The sequence below is a fragment of the Ornithorhynchus anatinus genome, chromosome Y5 (genome assembly GCF_004115215.2).
Source record: "Ornithorhynchus anatinus isolate Pmale09 chromosome Y5, mOrnAna1.pri.v4, whole genome shotgun sequence".
Classification (NCBI taxonomy): Eukaryota; Metazoa; Chordata; class Mammalia; order Monotremata; family Ornithorhynchidae; genus Ornithorhynchus; species Ornithorhynchus anatinus.
In genome coordinates, this window is record NC_053179.1 from 1,460,815 (window position 1) to 1,480,312 (window position 19,498).

Genomic DNA, 19,498 nt, shown 5'->3' on the forward strand with positions numbered 1-19,498 from the left:
AAAGCTACAGTGGGTAAACAATTTAAAAGCATAGTTTTTAGTGTAGTTTGGCTCTAATATCTGTAGAAAGTGGCCACAGAGAAATTGAAAAAATAAAAATAAAGCAAATCCACATGATTTTCGTGGCATTGATCTTTGAAGACTGGAGCAAATGTATTTTGAGGATTTGCCTTTAAAAGTAATGTTTATGCCACTTCCATATTCAGGACAAAGCTAACCAGTGTAAAAATTGTAATTATTGAATCAGTAGGTCAACCGTCTTGTCATATCCATCAGCCTGTACTCCATCCTAATCCTCTAAGGTCTCTAAGTTACCTTTGACACTGTGGACTACCCCCTTCTCCTGGAAACTTAATTTCATTGGCTTCAGTGACACTGTCCTCTTCTTGTTCTCCTATGTCTCTGGCTGCTCATTCTTAGTATTTTTCAGGGATTTCTCCTCTCTCTCACACCTCCAACTGGGGAAATTCCTTAAGATTCAATTCTGGGTTCCCCTCTATTCTCCATTTTCTCCCTTTTGCTTGGAGAACTCATTCACTCCCATGACTTCAACTTCCATCTCTACAAAATCCAAATCTACAAATCTTCCAGATCTACATCTCCAATCCTAATCTCTCTTCTCTGCAGTCTCGTATTTTACTGGCTTTCAGGACTTCTATACTTGATGTCTGCCAACACCTTAACCTTGAAATATTCAATCAGTCTTATTTGTCTTCCCCTCCAGAGTGTTATTTCTCCTCTAAACTGTAAACTCATTATACGCAGGGAACATTTCCACTGATTCTGTTGTATTGTTCTTCCCCAAACACTTAGTTCAATGTTCTGTACATAGTAAGTGCTGAATAAATTCCATTGATTGACAGATTGATTGATTGATTGAGAACTTACTGCTTGCAGAGCAAATTTACTACATGCACAGCATTGTACTAAATGCTTGGGAGAATACAATATAAGAGACTTAAACACATTAACAGAATAGAGAAGCAGCTTGGTCTAATGGCAAGAGCATAGGCTTGGGAGTCCGAGGACATGGGTTTTAATCCCTGCTCTGCCATTTGTGTTCTGTGTGACCTCGGGCAAGTAACTTAATTTCTCTGTGCCTCAGTTATCTCATCTTTAAAATGGGGATTAAGACAGTGAGTCCCACATGGGACAGTCTGATTACCTGGTATTTACCCCAATGCTTAGAAAAGTGCCTGACACATAATAAGCACTTAACAAATACCATAATAAAAATGGGGCAGTTATCTGTCTGATATGAGGAGGAGGGCATTCCAGGCCAAAGATAGGACTTGGGTGAGAGGTCAGTGGCAAGATGAGATGGAGCTACAGTGAGAAGATTAGCTTTAGAGGAATGAAGTGTTTGGGTTGGGGTGTAGTAGGAGAGTATTAAGGTGAGGTAATAGGGGGTGAAGTGATTATCATTATTATTATTATTATTATTATTATTATTAGAACTCATCTTCCTACACAAACTCTGTCCTCCTCCTTTCTTTCCCATCACTTTAGACAACATTTCTATCCTCCCTGTCTCATAAACCCAAAAACTTGGCTATAATCTCAAATCATCTCTTTTATGGAATTTGTTGAGAATTTACTGTGTGCCAGACCCTTTACTAAGTGCAGGAGTAGATACATGCTAATCAGGTTGGACATAGTCTATGTTCCCCATGGGGCTCACAGAATTAATCCCCATTTTAAAGATACGGTATCTGAGGCACAGAGAAATTAAATGACTTACTGAAGGTAACACAGTGGACAAATGGCACAGCTGGGATTAGAATCCAGGTCCTTCTGACTCCCAGGCCCATGTTCTATCCATGAGGCCACACTGTAGCACAAAGAGTAAATCCTTAATAAATACCACTGATTAATTGATTAATAATTCATAAGATATAATTTAAAGATATGTACATAAGTCTAGGATTGAGGGTGGGGTAAACCTCAGAAGGGAGAGTGAGCTGGAGAAAAGAGGGCTAAATCAGGAAAGCCCTGAATAAACCACTGGATTATCTCCTCCCTCACCAACTCTGAAGTCCCTCTCTCGGACCATAACCTTCTCACTTGCCTCCTCTCTCACACTCTCTCCCCCTGCAAATCTGTATTACTCCCCCACAGAGACCTCCGCTCTCTTGATCCCATCCCTCTCTCCAAAAGCATCTCTCTCCACCTTGCTTCCCTGACCTGTCTTCCCACTCTCGATGATCAGGTTACTGCTTTCAACTCCACCCTTACTCACCCCCCTTTCCCTCCGTCACTCTTGCTCCACTAACTCCCAGCCCTGGATCTCCGCCTCTGTCCACCTCCTCCTTATGCTTGAGCTGCTGAGTGCTGCTGGAGAAGGTCCAAGCACCATGCCAACCTTATTAATAATGTTGGTATTTGTTAAGCGCTTACTATGTGCCGAACACTGTTCTAAGCGCTGGGGTAGACATAGGGGAATCAGGTTGTCCCACGTGGGGCTCACAGTCTTCATCCCCATTTTACAGATGAGGGAACTGAGGCACAGAGAAGTTAAGTGACTTGCCCACAGTCACACAGCCAAGTGGCAGAGCTGGGATTCGAACTCATGAGCCCTGACTCCAAAGCCCGTGCTCTTTCCACTGAGCCACGCTGCTTCTCCAATTTCCATTATTGGAAATTCCATCCATTCCATTATTCATTTCCAATTATCCTTTCCTGCCTTAGCTCTGCCCTCTCCTCTGCCAGGCAAAACTACTTTTATTCCCTCATTGATGTCCATGCCTGTCCCCCCCGCCAGTTGTTCCAGACCTTTAATTCTCTCCTCAGGCCCCCTGTTCCTCCCCATCCCCCATCCCTCACCCCCAACGATCTGGCCACCTACTTCATCACGAAAATTAATACAATCAGGTCTGAACTCCCCAAAGTCACCTCTCCCCATTCTGCCTCCCCTTCACTTTCCCATCCTTCCCTGCAGTATCCTCAGAGGAGATCTCCTCCCTCCTCACAAGTGGCACCCCCTTCCACCTGTGCTTCGGACCCCATTCACACTGACCTTATAAAAACCATCGCCTTTTCCCTCCTCCCCTTCTTAACTTGTATCTTTAACCGCTCACTCTCCAATGGCTTCTTCCCCTCTGCCTTCAAATATGTCCATATCTTCCCCCATCCTAAAAAACCCCTCTCTTGACCCGTCTTCCCCTTCCAGTTATCGCCCTATCTCCCTACTACCCTTCCTTTCCAAAGTCCTAGAATGAGTCATCTACACTTGCAGCCTAGAATTCCTTAACTTCAGTTCTCTCCTGGACCCCCTCGAATCTGGCTTCCGTCCCCTCCACTCTACCGAGACTGCTCTTTCAAAGGTCACCCACGACCTCCTTCTTGCCAAAACCAGTGGCTCCTACTCTAACCTAATCCTCCTTTACCTCTCAGCCGCCTTTGACACTGTAGACCATCCCCTTCTCCTCCACACCTTATCTCAGCTTGGCTTCACGGACTGTGTCCTCTCCTGGTTCTCCTCTTATCTCTCTGGCCATTCATTCTCAATCTCCTTCGCAGGCCCCTCCTCCCCCGCCATCTACTAACTGTAGGGGTTCCTCAAGGGTCAGTTCTTGGCCCTCTTCTGTTCTCCATTTACCCTCACTCCCTCGGTGAACTCATCCGCTCTCACAGCTTCAACTATTATCTCTATTGAGATGTCACCCAAATCTACACTTCTTCACCTGTTCTCTCTCCCTCTCTTCAGGCTTGTATCTCCTCTGCCTCCAGGACATCTCCACCTGGATGTCTGCCCAACACCTAAAACTCAATATGTCCAAAACATAGCTCCTTATGTTCCCTCCCAAGCCCCGTCCTCTCCCTGACTTCCCTATCACTGTGGACGGTACAACCATCCTTCCCATCTCTCAGGCCTGCAACCTCAGTGTCATTTTTGACTCGGCTCTCTCGTTCACCCCACACATCCGATCTGTCACCAAAACCTGCCAGTCTCACCTTTATAATATAGCCAAGATCCGCCCTTTCCTCTCCACCCAAATGGCTACCTTACTGTTACGGGCTCTCTTAATATCCCAACTAGATTACTGTGTCAGCATGTCCTCTGATCTCCCTCCTCTCTCGCCCCGCTCCAGTCTATTCTTCACTCCACTGCCCGGCTCATCTTCCTGCAGAAACGCTCTGGGCACGTCACTCCCCTTCTTAAAAACCTCCAGTGGTTGCCTATCAATCTCCGCTTAAAACAAAATCTTCTCACTCTAGGCTTCAAGGCTCTCCATCACCTTGCCCCCTCCTACCTCTTCTCCTTTCTTTCTTTCCACTGCCCACCCCACACGCTCCGCTCTCTGCCGCCCACCTCCTCACCGTTCCCCATTCTCGCCTGTCCCGCCGTCAACCCCTGGGCCACACCTTCCCGCAGTCCTGGAATGCCCTCCCTCCTCCCTTCTGCCTAACTAATTCTCTTCCCCTCTTCAAAGCCCTAGAGAGCTCACCTCCTCCAAGAGGCCATCCCAAACTGAGCTTCCCCTTTTCCCTCTGCTCTCTCTGCTGCCTCTCTACCCCCCTTCACCTCCCCTCAGCTAAGCCCCCTCCCGCCCGGCCTTTTCCTCTGCTCCTCCCCTCTCCCTTCCCCTTTCCTCAGCACTGTGCTCATCTGCTCATGTGTATTTATTTTAATTACCCTATTTATTTTATTAATGAGATGTTCATCCCCTTGATTCTATTTATTGCTATTGTTTTTGTCTGTCTCTCTCCCCCGATTAGACTGTAAGCCCGTCACTGGGCAGGGACTGTCTCTATCTGTTGCCGAATTTTACATTCCAAGCACTTAGTACAGTGCTCTGCACATAATAAGCGCTCAATAAATACTACTGAATGAATGAATGAATCTGTTAAATGCAGATTAACAGTATGAGCCCTCTATCCGCCTGGGACTGTATTCAACCTGACTAACTTCAGTGTACCGTAGTGCTTATAACACCGCTTGAAGCAGCGGGGCTTAGTGGAAAGAGAATGGGCTTGGCAATCAGGGGAAGTGGACTCTAATCCTGGCTCCGCTTCTTGTCTGCTATGTGATCTTGGGCAATTCACCTCACTTCTCTGTGCTTCAGTTCCCTCATCTGTAAAATGGGGATTAAGACTATGAGCCCAACATGGGACAACCTGATTACCTTGTATCTACAGGCATATAGTAAGTGCTTAAGAAATACCATCATCATTATTATTATTATTATTATTACTGTCCTCTCCCAAATGTCTAGTGCAGTTCGCGTTACACAGAAACATTCAATAAATACGATTGATTGATTGATCGATCCAGAGTTATGGGTTAGGGATAGGGGAGCAAGGTAGTTGAGTTCTATGGAGAGGGTTGTGTTGAGAGTGTCATTTTGTGTGTTGAGAGAAGATAGTTTGTGTATGGAGAACAAATGAAAGAAGTTGACTTTTGAATACTTGAGGGGTTCAAAAGAACAGAGGGAACAGGATAGATTAGTGGATGTTTAGTGTGGGAAAGAGAATAGGTGGAGAGGTTGTGCTCTCAAGAGGAATTTCAGAATTGCTGAAGATAAAGATTAAGGATTATAAAATCAAGTGTGTGCCCAAATTGTGAGTGTGTCTGTGTGGGGTCATTGTAGTAGAGGACTGAGATTAAGGGGACAGTGGAAGGATCATCAGGGACATCCACATGGATATTGAAGTACCCAAGAATCAGTGAAGAGATGGAGAATGAGAGAAGGAATCTGAGAAGGGATTCGTCAAAATGATGTTAGATGTTTTATCTGTCTTTGGCTAAAAATATTTTATTTTTGAAGGAGTTCTACAACAACCAATGTAAATCATTCTGAGCCATGTAGTCCCTTGAATCTACTCTGAAAAGCATTGTGTTCTAGTGGAAAGAGCACAGGCCTGGGAGTCAGATGAACTGGGTTTTAATTCTGACTCTGCCATTTGGTTTGACCTTGGGCAAATCAAATTACTTCTCTGTGCCTCAGTTTCTCTGACTGTAAAATAGTGATTAAATCCTCCTCCCTCCTACTTAGATTGTGAGCCCCCTGTCAAACTGGAACCATATCCAATCTGATTATCTTGTAAGTACCCCAGCACTTAGTACAGTTCTTGGCACACAGGAAGTGCTTAACGAGTACCATTAAGGAGAGAAACAAAATTAAAAACACTTTTAGGTGTTTATGAACTCATTTCTAATCTCCTATGAATTTACATATATATATTTTGATTTTGGCCACTGTAGTTATATATCTAATGTATGTCTCCCCTGCTAGAATTTAAGGTCCTTCTGGGCAGGGATGTATCACTTCTTTTTTCTGTACTGGGGAAGATCATAGTCTCAACATTTGGGCACGAATATTCCAACTGCTGCTGCTCGTACCACCTGTATTACTCCTATTACTATTACTAATATTACTCCTTTCACTTTTGTGGAGGAAACACCACCAAGACCAATCTTGATAAAAGTAAAAATGGCATGAAATCACACTAACATCACTTGGTTTCTTGGACTAAAACAAATCACACTTTAGACTGTGAGCTCATTGTGGGCAGGGATTTTCACTATTTATATTTTACTATTCCAAGTGCTTAATAAAATGCTTTGCACACAGTAAGCGCTTAATAAATTCAATTGAATGAATAAATCAATGAAGGGAAGGGTGAGTTTCTTTGCTGTGAAAAATGAAATAGAGAGATGCCCATACTTAATTTTTTTCCATTCATTCACTGAGTCAGTCATTTTTATTGAGCGCTTACTGTATGCAGAGTACTGTATTAAGCACTTGGAATGGACAGTTGAGGAGACAGACAACCAAACAAAACAAGTAGTCAGGCATCAATACCATCAAGATAAATAAAATCATAGATATGTACACATCATTAATAAAATAAGTACAATAATAAATAACATACAAATATGCATAAGAGCTGTGGGGAGGGGGATGGGGAAGAGTAGAGGAAGAGATTAGGGGGAATGGGGAGGGGCGGAGGAGCAGAGGGAAAGGGAGAGCTCATTCTAGGAAGGAAGGCCTCCTGGAGGAGGTGAGCTCTCAGTAGGGCTTTGAAGAGGGGAAGAGAGTTAGTTTGGCGGATATGAGGAGGGAGGGCATTCCAGGTCAGTGGCAGGACGTGAGCCAAAGGTCAACAGCGGGACAGGTCAGAATGAGGGACCATGAGAAGGTTAGCGGCAGAGGAGTGGAGTGTACAGGCTGGGTTATAGAAGGTGAGAAGGGAGGTAAGGTAGGAGGGGGCAACGTGATGGAGACCTTTGAAGCCAAGAGAGAGGAGTTTTTGTTTTATGCGAAAGTTGATAGGCAACCACTGAAGGTTTTTGAGGAGGGGAGTGACATGCCCAGAGCATTTCCAGAGGCAAACACTTCCTCTCTTAATGCTATTTTTTGTCTCTTCAGTTAAAGAGAAGCTACGCTTGGATCCTGACAGTGAAATTGCCACCACCCGCATACGGGTGTCCCTCATCTGCCCCGTAAGTTTCTGGAAATCCCTTGTGATTCCAGTGGAACGGAAGGATGGAAAATGACTTTCAAAATACTTAGGCTATGTACCAAACAAAAGTCTCAAGCCATGTCTCTTGCTTTTAGATTCTTTCCTAAGTTTTCCACTGCACTTTTCCTTTTCTTAGGACCAGGCTATTCTTCCCAACTTATTCTCCTGTTTGTTAACTTTTTGATGTGCCTACAGCTGGTGAAGATGCGGTTGTCCATGCCTTGTCGTGCACAGACCTGTGCCCATCTGCAATGCTTTGATGGTGTATTTTACATCCAGATGAATGAGAAGAAGCCAACTTGGACATGCCCTGTGTGTGATAAGCCTGCTCCCTTTGATCAGCTTATAATAGATGGGTAAATCCATGCACTTTTCCTTTTGCTTTACCTCCAGTGTGGTGGAAGTTTCTTCCCCCTGGACTGACTGTTTTTAAGGATTTCTTGTTCAGTTTGATGGCCACATCATAACTTTTAGTGATTCCTCATATTCTCTAGAAACTAGTTTCCAAAAGAGACTCCTTTGGAGTGCTTATCATCAATTCCATTTCAAATTTATTTCTTGGTGTGTGTGTATTTCTTTCCCACTCATGGAGACAGTTTGTAGAATATTTAGGTTGATTTCTTGCACTTTAATAATAATAACTGTGGTATCTGTTAAACGCTTAATGTGTGTCAAGTACTATACTAAGCACTGGAGTGGACACAAGCAAATCAGGTTGGACTCAGTCCCTGTCCCACATGACACTCACAGACTCAATCCCCAATTTACAGATGAGGTAACTGAGGCACTGAGAAGTGAAGTGACTTGCCCAAATTGATATAGCAGACAAGTGGCGGAGCTGGAATTAGAACCCATGACCTTCTGACTCTCAGGGCAGTGCTGTATCCACCATGCCATGCTGCTATAGTCTACTTACTCAGCCCTTTGGTACCTCTTATATGGAAGTGGGATTAGCTACTATTTCATTTAATCCATTATGTGCTATAATTGTTCCTCTTAAGTTGCCAAATTTATAGTTTTGAAGAAGTTCACATTAAGAAGAAATACCATTAACATATGCAAAACTGTTTCTTCCAAAACTTCTTCCTGTTCTAGACAGTCAGAACAGGGTTGGGAAAAAATTTATCTAATTTCCCAACAGTGTTCTTTCCCAAAAATGTTGTGAAAAAACCTATTACATCAAATAATTTCAAGTCTGGTGTCTTTTCTAGGCTCCTAGTAAGGAAATTCTGTATTGATAGTCTTATTCACGGTACTATATCAAGGTTATAAATGAAAGGAAAAGATAAGAATCTAGATCCCAATCAGGGTCTCTCAGGATCTTAAAATAGCTATCCTTTCTATGGCAAGAACAGCCATGCACAAGAGTTGCAAACCAGATGCCTATACTAGCTATTAATTTGACCTTTCATTTTCATTTTAATACATCATCATCATTATTGATCAACCACATCCAAATATATATGAAACAGAAAGTCTTCACTGTTGGCTTCAGAGCTGTCCATCATCTTGCCCCTTCTTACCTCACCTCCCTTTTCTCCTTCTACGTCCCTGCCCACATACTCCATTCCTCTGGTGTTAACCTTCTCACTGTACCTCCATTTCACCTGTCCCACCGTCGATCCCTGGCCCACGTCCTACTTTTGTCCTGCAACGCTCTCCCTCCTTAATCCACCAAACAATCACTTCCCCACCCTTAAAAGCACTACTGAAGGCTCACTTACTTCAAAAGCCCTTCCCAGACTAAACCCCCTTTTCTTCAACTTGCTCTCCCTGCCTCACAGCACTTATGCATATATGTGTATATGTGTAATTCTTATTATTTATATTGATGCCTGTTTGCTTGTTTTGATATGTCTCCCCCTTTCTAAACTCTAATCCCGGTGTGGACAGGGATTGTCTGTCTTTATTGCTGAATTGTACTGTCCAAGCATTCAGTAAGTTCAGTGCTCTGCACACAGTAAGTGCTCAATAAATACAATTGAGTGAATGAATGAATGGTGTATATTGATTGCTTAGAGTGTTAGACCACTGTACCAAGTGCTTGAGACAGGATAATTTAGCAGAGTTGGTAGATAAATTCCCTCCCCACATCAGTTACAATTCAGAGAGGGAAACAGATGCTTAGGAATTTATGTTTGATGCCAAAGTGGATGGACAACAATTTAAACTTCTAGGAGTGGGGACATGTGGACTGAATATTTTTTAGAAAAATGATCCATGCAGCAGGATGAAATATGGATTTGAGTGGGGTGATAGGAGATAGGGAGATCAGTGATGAGGCAGGGCAGGATAAGTGCTTGGATCAGTGTGTTGCCAGCTAGGATTCAACTCCAGCTCTCCAACTCCTAGAATGAGTCTTCTACACTTGCTGCCTTGATTTCCTCAACTCCAACTCTCTCCTGGACCCCCTCCAGTCTAGCTTCCATCCCCTCCACTCCACCAAAACTGCTTTCTCAAAGGTCACCCATGAGCTCCTTTTTGCCAAATCCAATGGCTCCTAATCTACCCTAATCCTCCTCGACCCCTGAGCTGCTTTTGACACTGTCGACGATCCCCTTCTTCTCCACACTTTATCTCTCCTTGGCTTCACGGATTCTATCCTCTCCTGGTTCTCCTCTTATCTCTCTGGCCATTCATTCTTGGTCTCCTTCGCGGGCTCCCCCTCCCCCTCCCATCCATTAACTGTAGGTGTTCCTCAAGGGTCAGGTTTTGGCCTTCTTCTGTTCTCCATCTATACTCACTCCCTTGGTGAATTCATTCACTCCCACAGCTTCAACTCTCATCCCTGTGACACCCAGATCTATATCTCCTTCCCAGGTCTTTCCCCCTCCCTCCAGGCTTGTAACTCCTGCCTCCAGGATGTTTCCACCTGGATGTCTGCCTGCCACCTAAAACACATGTCCCAAACTGAGCTGCTCATCTTCCCTCCCAAACCTTGTCCTCTCCCTGACTTCCCTGTCACTGTGGACGGCATGACCATCCTTCCCGTCTCACAGGCCCACAAGCTTGGTGTCCTCCTTGACTCATTCACCCCACTCAATCCAGTCAGACACCAGTACCTTCCAGTCTCACCTTTACAATATCGCCAAGATCCGCCCTTTCCTCTCCATCCAAACTGCTACCGTGCTGGTACAAGCTGTCATAATATCCCAACTGGATTACTGTCTTAGTCTCTTTTCTGATCTCCCTTCCTCCTGTCTCTCCTCACTCCAGTCTATTCTTCATTCTGCTGCCGATCATCTTTCTTCGGAAACGCTCTGGGCATATCACTCCGCTCCTCAGAAACCTCCAGTGGTTGCCTATCAACCTCCTCATGAAACAAAAACTCCTCCTCACTCTTGGCTTCCAAAGCTCTCCATCCCCATTCCCCCTCCTATCTCACCTTCCTTCTCTCTTCCTACTGCCTACCCCGTGCACTCTTCTCCTTGGCCGCTCACTTCCTCACTGTCCCCTGTTCGTGCCTGTCCCACCATTGACCCTTGGCCCATGTCCTGTCTCTGTCCTGAAGTGCCGACCGCCGACTTTAGCTGCTTTTTGGCCACCGACCGTCGACTCATCCAAGCCGGGACCGCCTCTCTCTCTCTCTCCGGGGAAGCTGAGCCTTGTCATCGCCCGGACCCTTGGAGCCATTACCACATGGGCTCGGGATCTCTGCTCCCCAGGGGGTGAGTTTTAGACCACCGGTCCCCCTCTTCCCAAGTAAATCGGCCACCACATGGACTCGGGAGCTCTGCTCCCAGGCAGCGGTTCCCTGGCCTGCCTGCCCCCCATTTCCAGGCTAGCTCTTTAGCGGCCTTTTTGGCCACCGACCGCTGACTTTAGCTGCTTTTTGGCCACCAACCGCCGACTCATCCAGGCCAGGACCGCCTCTCTCTCCTGGGAAGCTGAGCCTTGTCATCGCCTGGACCCTTGGAGCCAATACCACGTGGGCTCAGGATCTCTGCTCCTCTGTGGTGCAGCCTTGGCCCGCCCGGCCCGGATTCCTGACAAGCCCCCACCCTTCGCCTGCCACTCGCCGACTCATCTGTGCCTCCTCTGCCTCCCCCGGGGAGCTGAGGCTTGAATGGCCTGGACCCGCGCCCGCCTCATCCTTTCCCAACCTGGACCTACGCACCCCCGCTCGGGATCTCCGACACTAAGAATCTTCGCCCCCACAGACTCCCAGCCACCAGTTTTCATTCCACTCCCCCTGCTCGGGCCCGGGGACATTGTGCTCCCCTTCTCGACCCTGGGGACATTGTGCCCCCCTTCTCGGGCCCGGGGACATTGTGTCCCCTGCTCGGGCCCGGGGACATTGTGCTCCCCAACCGCCCCCCCACTCCGCCTGAAGCGGCCATTTTGGGAAGCCCTCACTCCCTCCTCCCCTTTGAGATGATTCATCTCCTCCACCCCCGCCCCGGCCGACAATGTCCTTGTTCTCACCTCGTTACCTTACCTTAGCCGCTGCCTACGGCCGCAACCCACCCCGGACAACCTCAGGGCCCCCACCGCCGCCTCAGGAACATTTGGTCATGAGCTCTGGGACTCGGCCGCTAGCCACTTGACTTTGAGTCTGATCGAGTTGGGTCAGGTAGACCCCCGACCCTGGTCATCGCCTGCTTATTAACACTATTGTATTGTATCATACTGTACCATGTTGCTATATTACCGATTTTGCTTGTTATTGTTTATTGTCATCAGTGCTGCCAGCCACCTCTCTGGCCTCACCAGCCGCCTGACTTTGAGTTTGATCAGGACCCCCTCCCTCCTTCTCTCTTCCCCCACCCACGCCTCATCCCAGTCCTCCTGTCCTAACGCTACCCCTCCTCCCCCACTCCCCGTCCAGGGCCCTGCCACCTCCTTCCCATCCAAGCCCTCCTCTCCCCCAACTCTTCTTCACCACCCCCTTGCACCCACAGCTACTTTCAAGTGTGGCCTCTGGAACCCCCGCTCCATTATAGGTAAACTACCGTGGCTCAGTGGAAAGAGCACGGGCTTTGGAGTCAGAGCTCATGAGTTCGAATCCCAGCTCTGCCACTTGTCGGCTGTGTGACTGTGGGCAAGTCACTTAACTTCTCTGTGCCTCAGTTCCCTCATCTGTAAAAAATGGGGATTAAGACTGTGAGCCCCACGTGGGACAACCTGATTCCCTTATGTCTACCCCAGCGCTTAGAACAGTGTTCGGCACATAGTAAGCGCTTAACAAATACCAACATTATTATTACCTTTCGTCCATAACCTTGTCCTCTCCCGCTCTCTCCTCCTCCTCACCCTTTCAGAAATGTGGCTCACTCCCGAAGACACGGTCTCTGCCGCCGCTCTCTCCAGCGGAGGCCTCTCCTTCTCCCACTCCCCCAGACTCACTGGTAAGGGAGGAGGCATTGGCTTCCTCCTCTCACCTCATTGCCGCTTCCGCACTATCCCTCCTCCCCCCTCCCTCTCCTTCCCTTCCTTCGAAGCCCATATCATTCGCCTCTACCACCCCCTCCAGATACATGTTGCTGTCATCTATCGCCCTCCTGGTCCCACCTCCGACTTCTTCAACCACCTAGACCCCTTTCTCACCTTCCTTCTCTTTTCCCATTCTGATCCTCGGGGACTTCAACATCCACATGGATGTAGCCAGTGACTCCTCTGCTGCCCGCCTGCTATTGCTCCTCAACTCTGCCGACCTCCTGCTCCACCATACTGCGCCCACTCACCGACTCGGTCACACCCTCGATCTCGTCATCTCCTACCGCTGCACTATCTCCTCCCTCACCAACTCTAAAATCCCTCTCTCTGACCATAACCTTCTCACCTGCCTCATTTCTCACTCTCCCTCCCCCTGCAAATCTTTGCTACTGCCCCACAGAGACCTCCACTCTCTCTTTCCAAAAGCATCTCTCCTCACCTTGCCGCCCTGTCTTCACTTCCCACTGTCGATGATCAGATCTCCGCTCTCAACTTCACCCTCTCTACTCATCTCAACTCTCTCGCCCCACTTTCTCTCCGCCGCTCTCGCTCCACTAACCCACAGCCCTGGATCACCTCCTCTCTTCGCCTCCTACGCTCCTATGCTCGAGCTGCTGAGCGCTGCTGGCGAAAGTCCAAGCACCAAGCTGACCTCACACACTTCAAATTTATTCTTTCCTGCCTTAACTCTGCCCTCTCCTCCGCGAGGCAAAACTTTTTCTCCTCCCTCATCAACACCCATGCCCGTCACCCCCACCAATTGCTCCGGACCTTTAACTCTCTCCTTAAGCCCCCTGTTCCTCCCCCTGCCCCATCTCTCACCCCCAATGGTCTGGCCACCTACTTCATCACAAAAATCAACACAATCAGGTCTGAACTCCCCAAAGTCACCCCTCTGCCTCTCCCCTCCCCACCACCAACCCTCTCCCCTACTTTTCCATCCTTTCCTGCAGTATCCTCAGAGGAGATCTCCTCCCTCTTTGCAAATGCCACCCCCTCCACTTGCGCCTCGGACCCCATTCCCTCTCACCTTATTAAAACCATCGCCCCTGCCCTCCTCCCTTCTTAAACTTCTATTTTTAATCACTCAATCTCCAATGGCTCCTTCCCCTCTGCCTTCCAACATGCCCACGTCTCCCCCATCCTAAAAAACTCTTCTCTCGACTCCACTTCCCCTTTCAGTTATCGCCCTATCTCCCTACTACCCTTCCTTTCCAAAATCCTAGAACGAGTCGTCTACAATCGATGCTTAGAATTCCTTAACTCCCATTCTCTCCTGGACCCACTCCAATCTGGCTTCCGTCCCCTCCACTCTACTGAGACTGCCTCTCTAAGGTCACCCATGACCTCCTGCTTGCCAAATCCAGTGGCTCCTACTCCATTCTAATCCTCCTTGACCTCTCTGCTGCCTTTGACACTGTCGACCATCCCCTCCTCTTCCATACCTTATCTCACCTTGGCTTCACGGACTCCGTCCTCTCCCAGTTCTCCTCTTATCTCTCTGGCCGGTCATTCTCAGTATCCTTCGCAGGCGCCTCCTCCCCCTCCCATCCTTTAATTGTTGGAGTTCCTCAAGAATCAGTTCTTGGCCCTCTTCTGTTCTCCATTTACACTCACTCCCTTGGTGAACTCATTCGCTCTCATGGCTTTGACTACCATCTCTACGCAGATGACACGCAGATCTACATCTCTGCCCCTGTCCTCTCCCCCTCCCTTCAGGCTCGCATCTCCTCCCTCCTCCAGGATATCTCCACCTGGATGTCGGCCCGCCACCTAAAACTCAACATGAGCAAGACAGCTCCTCATCTTCCCTCCCAAACCCGGCCCTCTCCCAGACTTCCCTATCACCGTGGATGGCACGTCCATCCTTCCTGTCTCTCAGGCCCGCAATCTCGGTTTCATCCTTGGCTTGTCTCTCTTGTTCACCCCACACATCCTATCTGTTACCAAGACCTGCCGGTTTCACCTTTACAGTATCGCCAAGATCCGCCCTTTCCTCTCCACCCAAACGACTACCTTACTGCTACAGGCTCTTGTTATATCCTGGCTAGACTACTGTGTCAACTTTCTCTCTGATGTCCCTTCCTCCTCTCTCGCCCCGCTCCAGTCTATTCTTCACTCCGCTGCCCGGCTCATCTTCCTGCAGAAACGATCTGGGCATGTCACTCCCCTTCTTAAACACTTCCAGTGGTTGCCTATCAACCTCCGCTCCAAACAAAAACTCCTCACTCTAGGCTTCAAGGCTCTACATCACCTTGCCCCTTCCTACCTCTCCTTCCTTCTCTTTACTGCCCACCCCGCACGCTCCGCTCCTTTGCCGCCCACCTCCTCACCATCCCCTGTTCTCGCCTATCCCGCCGTCGACCCCTGGGCCACCTCCTCCCGCGGTCCTGGAATGCCCTCCCTCCTCACCTCCGACAATCTAATTCTCTTCCCCTCTTCAAAACCCTACTTAAAACTCACCTCCTCCAAGAGGCCTTCCCAGACTGAGCTCCCCTTCTCCCTCTACTCCCTCTACCGCCCCCACTTCACCTCTCCGCAGCTTAACCTTCTTTTCCTCCCATTTCCCTCTGCTCCTCCCCCCTCCCTTTCTTTCCCTCAGCACTGTACTCATCTGCTCAACTCTATATATTTTCATTACCCTATTTTGTTAATGAAATGTACATCATCTTGATTCTATTTAGTTGCCATTGTTTTTACGAGATATTCTTCCCCTTGACTCTATTTATTGCCACTGTTCTTGTCTGTCTGACTCCCCGATTAGACTGTAAGCCCGTCAAACGGCGGGGACTGTCTCTATCTGTTGCCGACTTGTCCATTCCAAGCGCTTAGTACAGTGCTCTTCACATAGTAAGTGCTCAATAAATACTATTGAATGAATGAAAGTGCCCTCCCTCTTCACATCCCACCAAACTAGCTCTCTTCCCCTCTTCAAAGCCCTACTGAGAGCTCACCTCCTCCAGGCCTTCCCAGACTGAGCCTCCCCTTTTCCTGAGCTCCTTCTCCCCTCCCCTCTCCTCTTCCCCTTTCCCCTCCCCTCAGCACTGTGCTTATTTGTATATATTATTTATTACCCTATTTATTTTGCTAATGAAGTGTATATCCCCATGATTCTGTTTATCTTGATGATCTTGTTTTGTTCTGTTCTGCTTTGTTGTCTGTCTACCCCATTTAGACTGTGAGCCCGTTATTGGGCAGGGATTGTTTCTATCTGTTGCCAATTTGTACATTCTAAGTGCTTAGAAGAGTGCTTTGCACATAGTAAGTGCTCAATAAATGCTATTGAATGAATGAATGAATGAATGAATATAGAGGAAAGGGTGGATTTTAATGATGTTGTGAAGGAAAAGCTGACAGGATTTGGTGATACGCTGAATTTGTGGGTCAGATGAGACTGATGGATGGGTCTGTCAACAAAGCATCGTGGTTCAGCCTTCGCAGCACTGCTAAAACTGCCCTTTTCTCTCCATCCAAATTGCTAACATCTGTTAATCTGTTAGATTGAGAAACTCTAATTAGAGATTAGAGAATCTGTTAATAATAATAATGATGATATTTGTTAAGCGCTTACTATTTGCAAAGCACTGTTCTAAGCACTGGGTAGATACAAGGTAATCAAGTTGTTCCACATCTTAAATCCCCATTTTACAGATGAGGTAATTGAGGCACAGAGAAGTTAAGTGACTTGCCCAAAGTCACACAGCTGACAAGCGGCAGAGCTGGGTTTAGAGCCCATGACCTCTGACTCCCAAGCCCAGGCTTGTTCAAGTCTGTGTTCTTTCCACTGAGCTCAGTGCTCATTTGTAAATATTATTTGTGTATATTATATATTACCCTACTTATTTTGTTAATGAGATGTACATCCCCTTGATTCTATTTATCTTGATGATGTTGTCTTGTTTTTGTTTTGTTATGTTTTGGTTTGCTATGTCTCCCCCATTTAGACTGTGAGTCCATCATTGGGCAGGGATTGGCCCTATCTGTTGCTGAATTGTACATTCCAAGCACTTAGTACAGTGCTGTGCACATAGTAAGCACTCAATAAGTACTATTGAATGAGTGAATGAGTCATAAGATGTGGGTTCTAATACCCAGCTCTGCCACTTGTCTGCTGTATAACCTCGGGCAAGATACTAAATTTCTGTTACCTCATCTGTAAAATGGGGATTAAGACTATGAGCCCCAGGTGGGACAACCTCATTATCCTATATCTACCCCAGCATTTAGAAGAGAGCTTGACACATAGTTAAGTGCTTAATAAATACCATAATAATATCATACATAAACTCCTCTCCATTGGCTTTAAAGCACTCCATCACCTTACCCCCTCCTACCTCATTTCACTTCTGTCCTACTAACCCCAGCACTTCATTCCTCGTCCTGCCTATGGCCTGCAATGGCCTCTGTCCTGTAATCCGACAGCCACTCCCCTGTTTCAAAGCCTTATTGAAGGAATATTCCCTCCAGGAGGCCTTCCCAGACTAAGCTCCACTTTTCCTATCTTCCATTCCCTTCTGAGCTGCCTTGACTTGCCCCCTTTGCTCTTTCCCTCATCCCATTCCCAAAGCACTTATGTATGTCTGTAATTTTATTTATTTGTATTGCTATCTGTGTCCTCCACTCTAGACATTGAGCTCATTGTAGGCAGGAAATGACACTGTTTATTGTTGTATTGTAGTTTCCCAAGAGCTTAGTATACTGCTCTGCATACAGTAAATGCTCAGTAAATATAATTTTATGAATGATTGAATGAAAAGGATTTTAATTACTCTGTTTAGATCACACTATCTCAGGGATTGAAGGAGAGGGTAAGAAAGGTACTTAAGAAAATTTTGCAGGCTTTATCTCGAAGCAGAGATTTTAGAAGAAAATAATACAGTTGTGTCCCAAAAGAGGAGAAGAGTTATAGTGATATCACAGCAAAGTGGTTCAAATAGGTGAGCTATTTCAACTTAGTGCAAATATGTTTCAAAAGAGTACATTTTGAAAGACCAGGAGTCTCACTTTTACCTTCTCAGTATATATATGTATATATTTATAACTCTACTTATATTAATGCCTGTTTACTTGTATTGGTGTCTATCTCTCCCTCTCTAGAACTCTACTTATATTAATGCCTGTTTACTTGTAAATTGATGTCTCTGTCTCTCCCTCTCTAGACTGTGAGCCCATTAAGGGCAGGGATTGTCTCGCTTTTTTTGGTGTGTTTTACTTCCCAAGCACTTAGTACAGAACTCTGCACATAGTAAATACTCAATAAACACAATTGAATGAGGTGAGTAAAGTCAAGGAACTTGTGTCTCCAAAGTTTCTTATTGTTGGTGAGGACCCAGAGCTGAAATGGACTACAAAGCAGGATAAATTTTCTAGAATCTCTCACTGAGTCTTAGATGAGTGCACAAACAAATAGCAGAGCATTCTTCACTCTTATGGCAATAAATAATAACTACATTAGCTAATTTCCTCATTTTAGGTGAAAAGGCCCAAAACAATTAGTTGCTTTTCTGTCTCCTTGGGCCATTTACTGTCTTTAATCAAGAAGACAGCCATGTTCAGACACTGATGAATATGTGTCCTTTCTTAGCTCTCTTCCCTTCCTTACACACTAGAAACGAAGGTTTCTTTTCCTTAACTCCTAAATCACTAGTCATTCTCTAATTTTAAGTGGAAGTCACTTTAAACTTAGAGTAGTACTTTACCTTAGACTTGTCAGAATTGAACTAAGAGTCATCCTGGAAACAGAATATCTTCCTTTGATGTCTAGAATTCGGATCAGATTGTTGATGACAGAAACTCATGACTAAGAGTTGAGGGAAATTACTAATCTTTATAAAGTGATATTTTAGACACAGTGTATCAGGCACATCCCCATCAAGAGCAGTGACCCCCCAAGATCACCTGGAGAAAGCCACTTCCCCCTAAGTGTTTTGAATGATGCTTTTTTGTTAACTTTTGATTACTATAATAACCTTACTTTAAAAGAGGTAATGGGTGGGAGTATCTTTCCTCCTATTTCTCTCCCAGGCTTCTATCAAAGATCCTGTCAGAATGTGAAGACACTAATGAAATAGAATACATGGTGGATGGCTCCTGGTATCCAGTTAGAACTGATAGCGAGAAAAGTTGCAGCTCTCAGTTCCCCATTTTGACCCAAGGTGAGTGAAGTACATTGTTAATACTTTGTCCACTATGGTAAACTTATGTCTATCCAGTACTTAGAACACTGCTTGACACACAGTAAACGTTTAACAAATACTATTAGTAGTATTATAAATGGGCGTAATTCATTCAATCATGTTGATTGAGTGCTTACTATGTTCAAAACACTATATAAAGTGCTTAGATGAAGCCAGATGTTAAGAAGCAGCGGGTCAATTTTAATGATCTGATCTTCCTTATCACCCATGAGGATATTGCGTATGCCCATGTCCTTAACTTTCTTAGGAGGGTATCTTGCTACAGTATCTGTTTTCTTAATGCACCATTATGCTATTGGCAATATGAGAATCAAGAGAAATTCAATTAATGAAAAGTGTCTGGACCTGCTGAGAAAACCTTCAGATTCATTTTTAGCAATAAAAATTATATATATATA

General features: G+C 46.1%; 1 protein-coding gene across 2 annotated transcripts in view; it reads left to right on the forward strand.

Moving 5' to 3' along the window:
* The window catches only part of LOC114808766 (E3 SUMO-protein ligase PIAS4-like), a 71,339-nt gene that overhangs the window by 49,223 nt on the left and 2,618 nt on the right, over window positions 1–19,498 (forward strand). For both annotated transcript variants that reach the window (XM_029056631.2, XM_029056630.2), the window contains exons 8-10: window positions 7,374–7,447; window positions 7,663–7,823; window positions 18,928–19,058. In XM_029056631.2, the coding sequence (XP_028912464.1) occupies window positions 7,374–7,447; window positions 7,663–7,823; window positions 18,928–19,058 (366 nt within the window). The remainder of the gene's footprint in view (window positions 1–7,373; window positions 7,448–7,662; window positions 7,824–18,927; window positions 19,059–19,498) is intronic.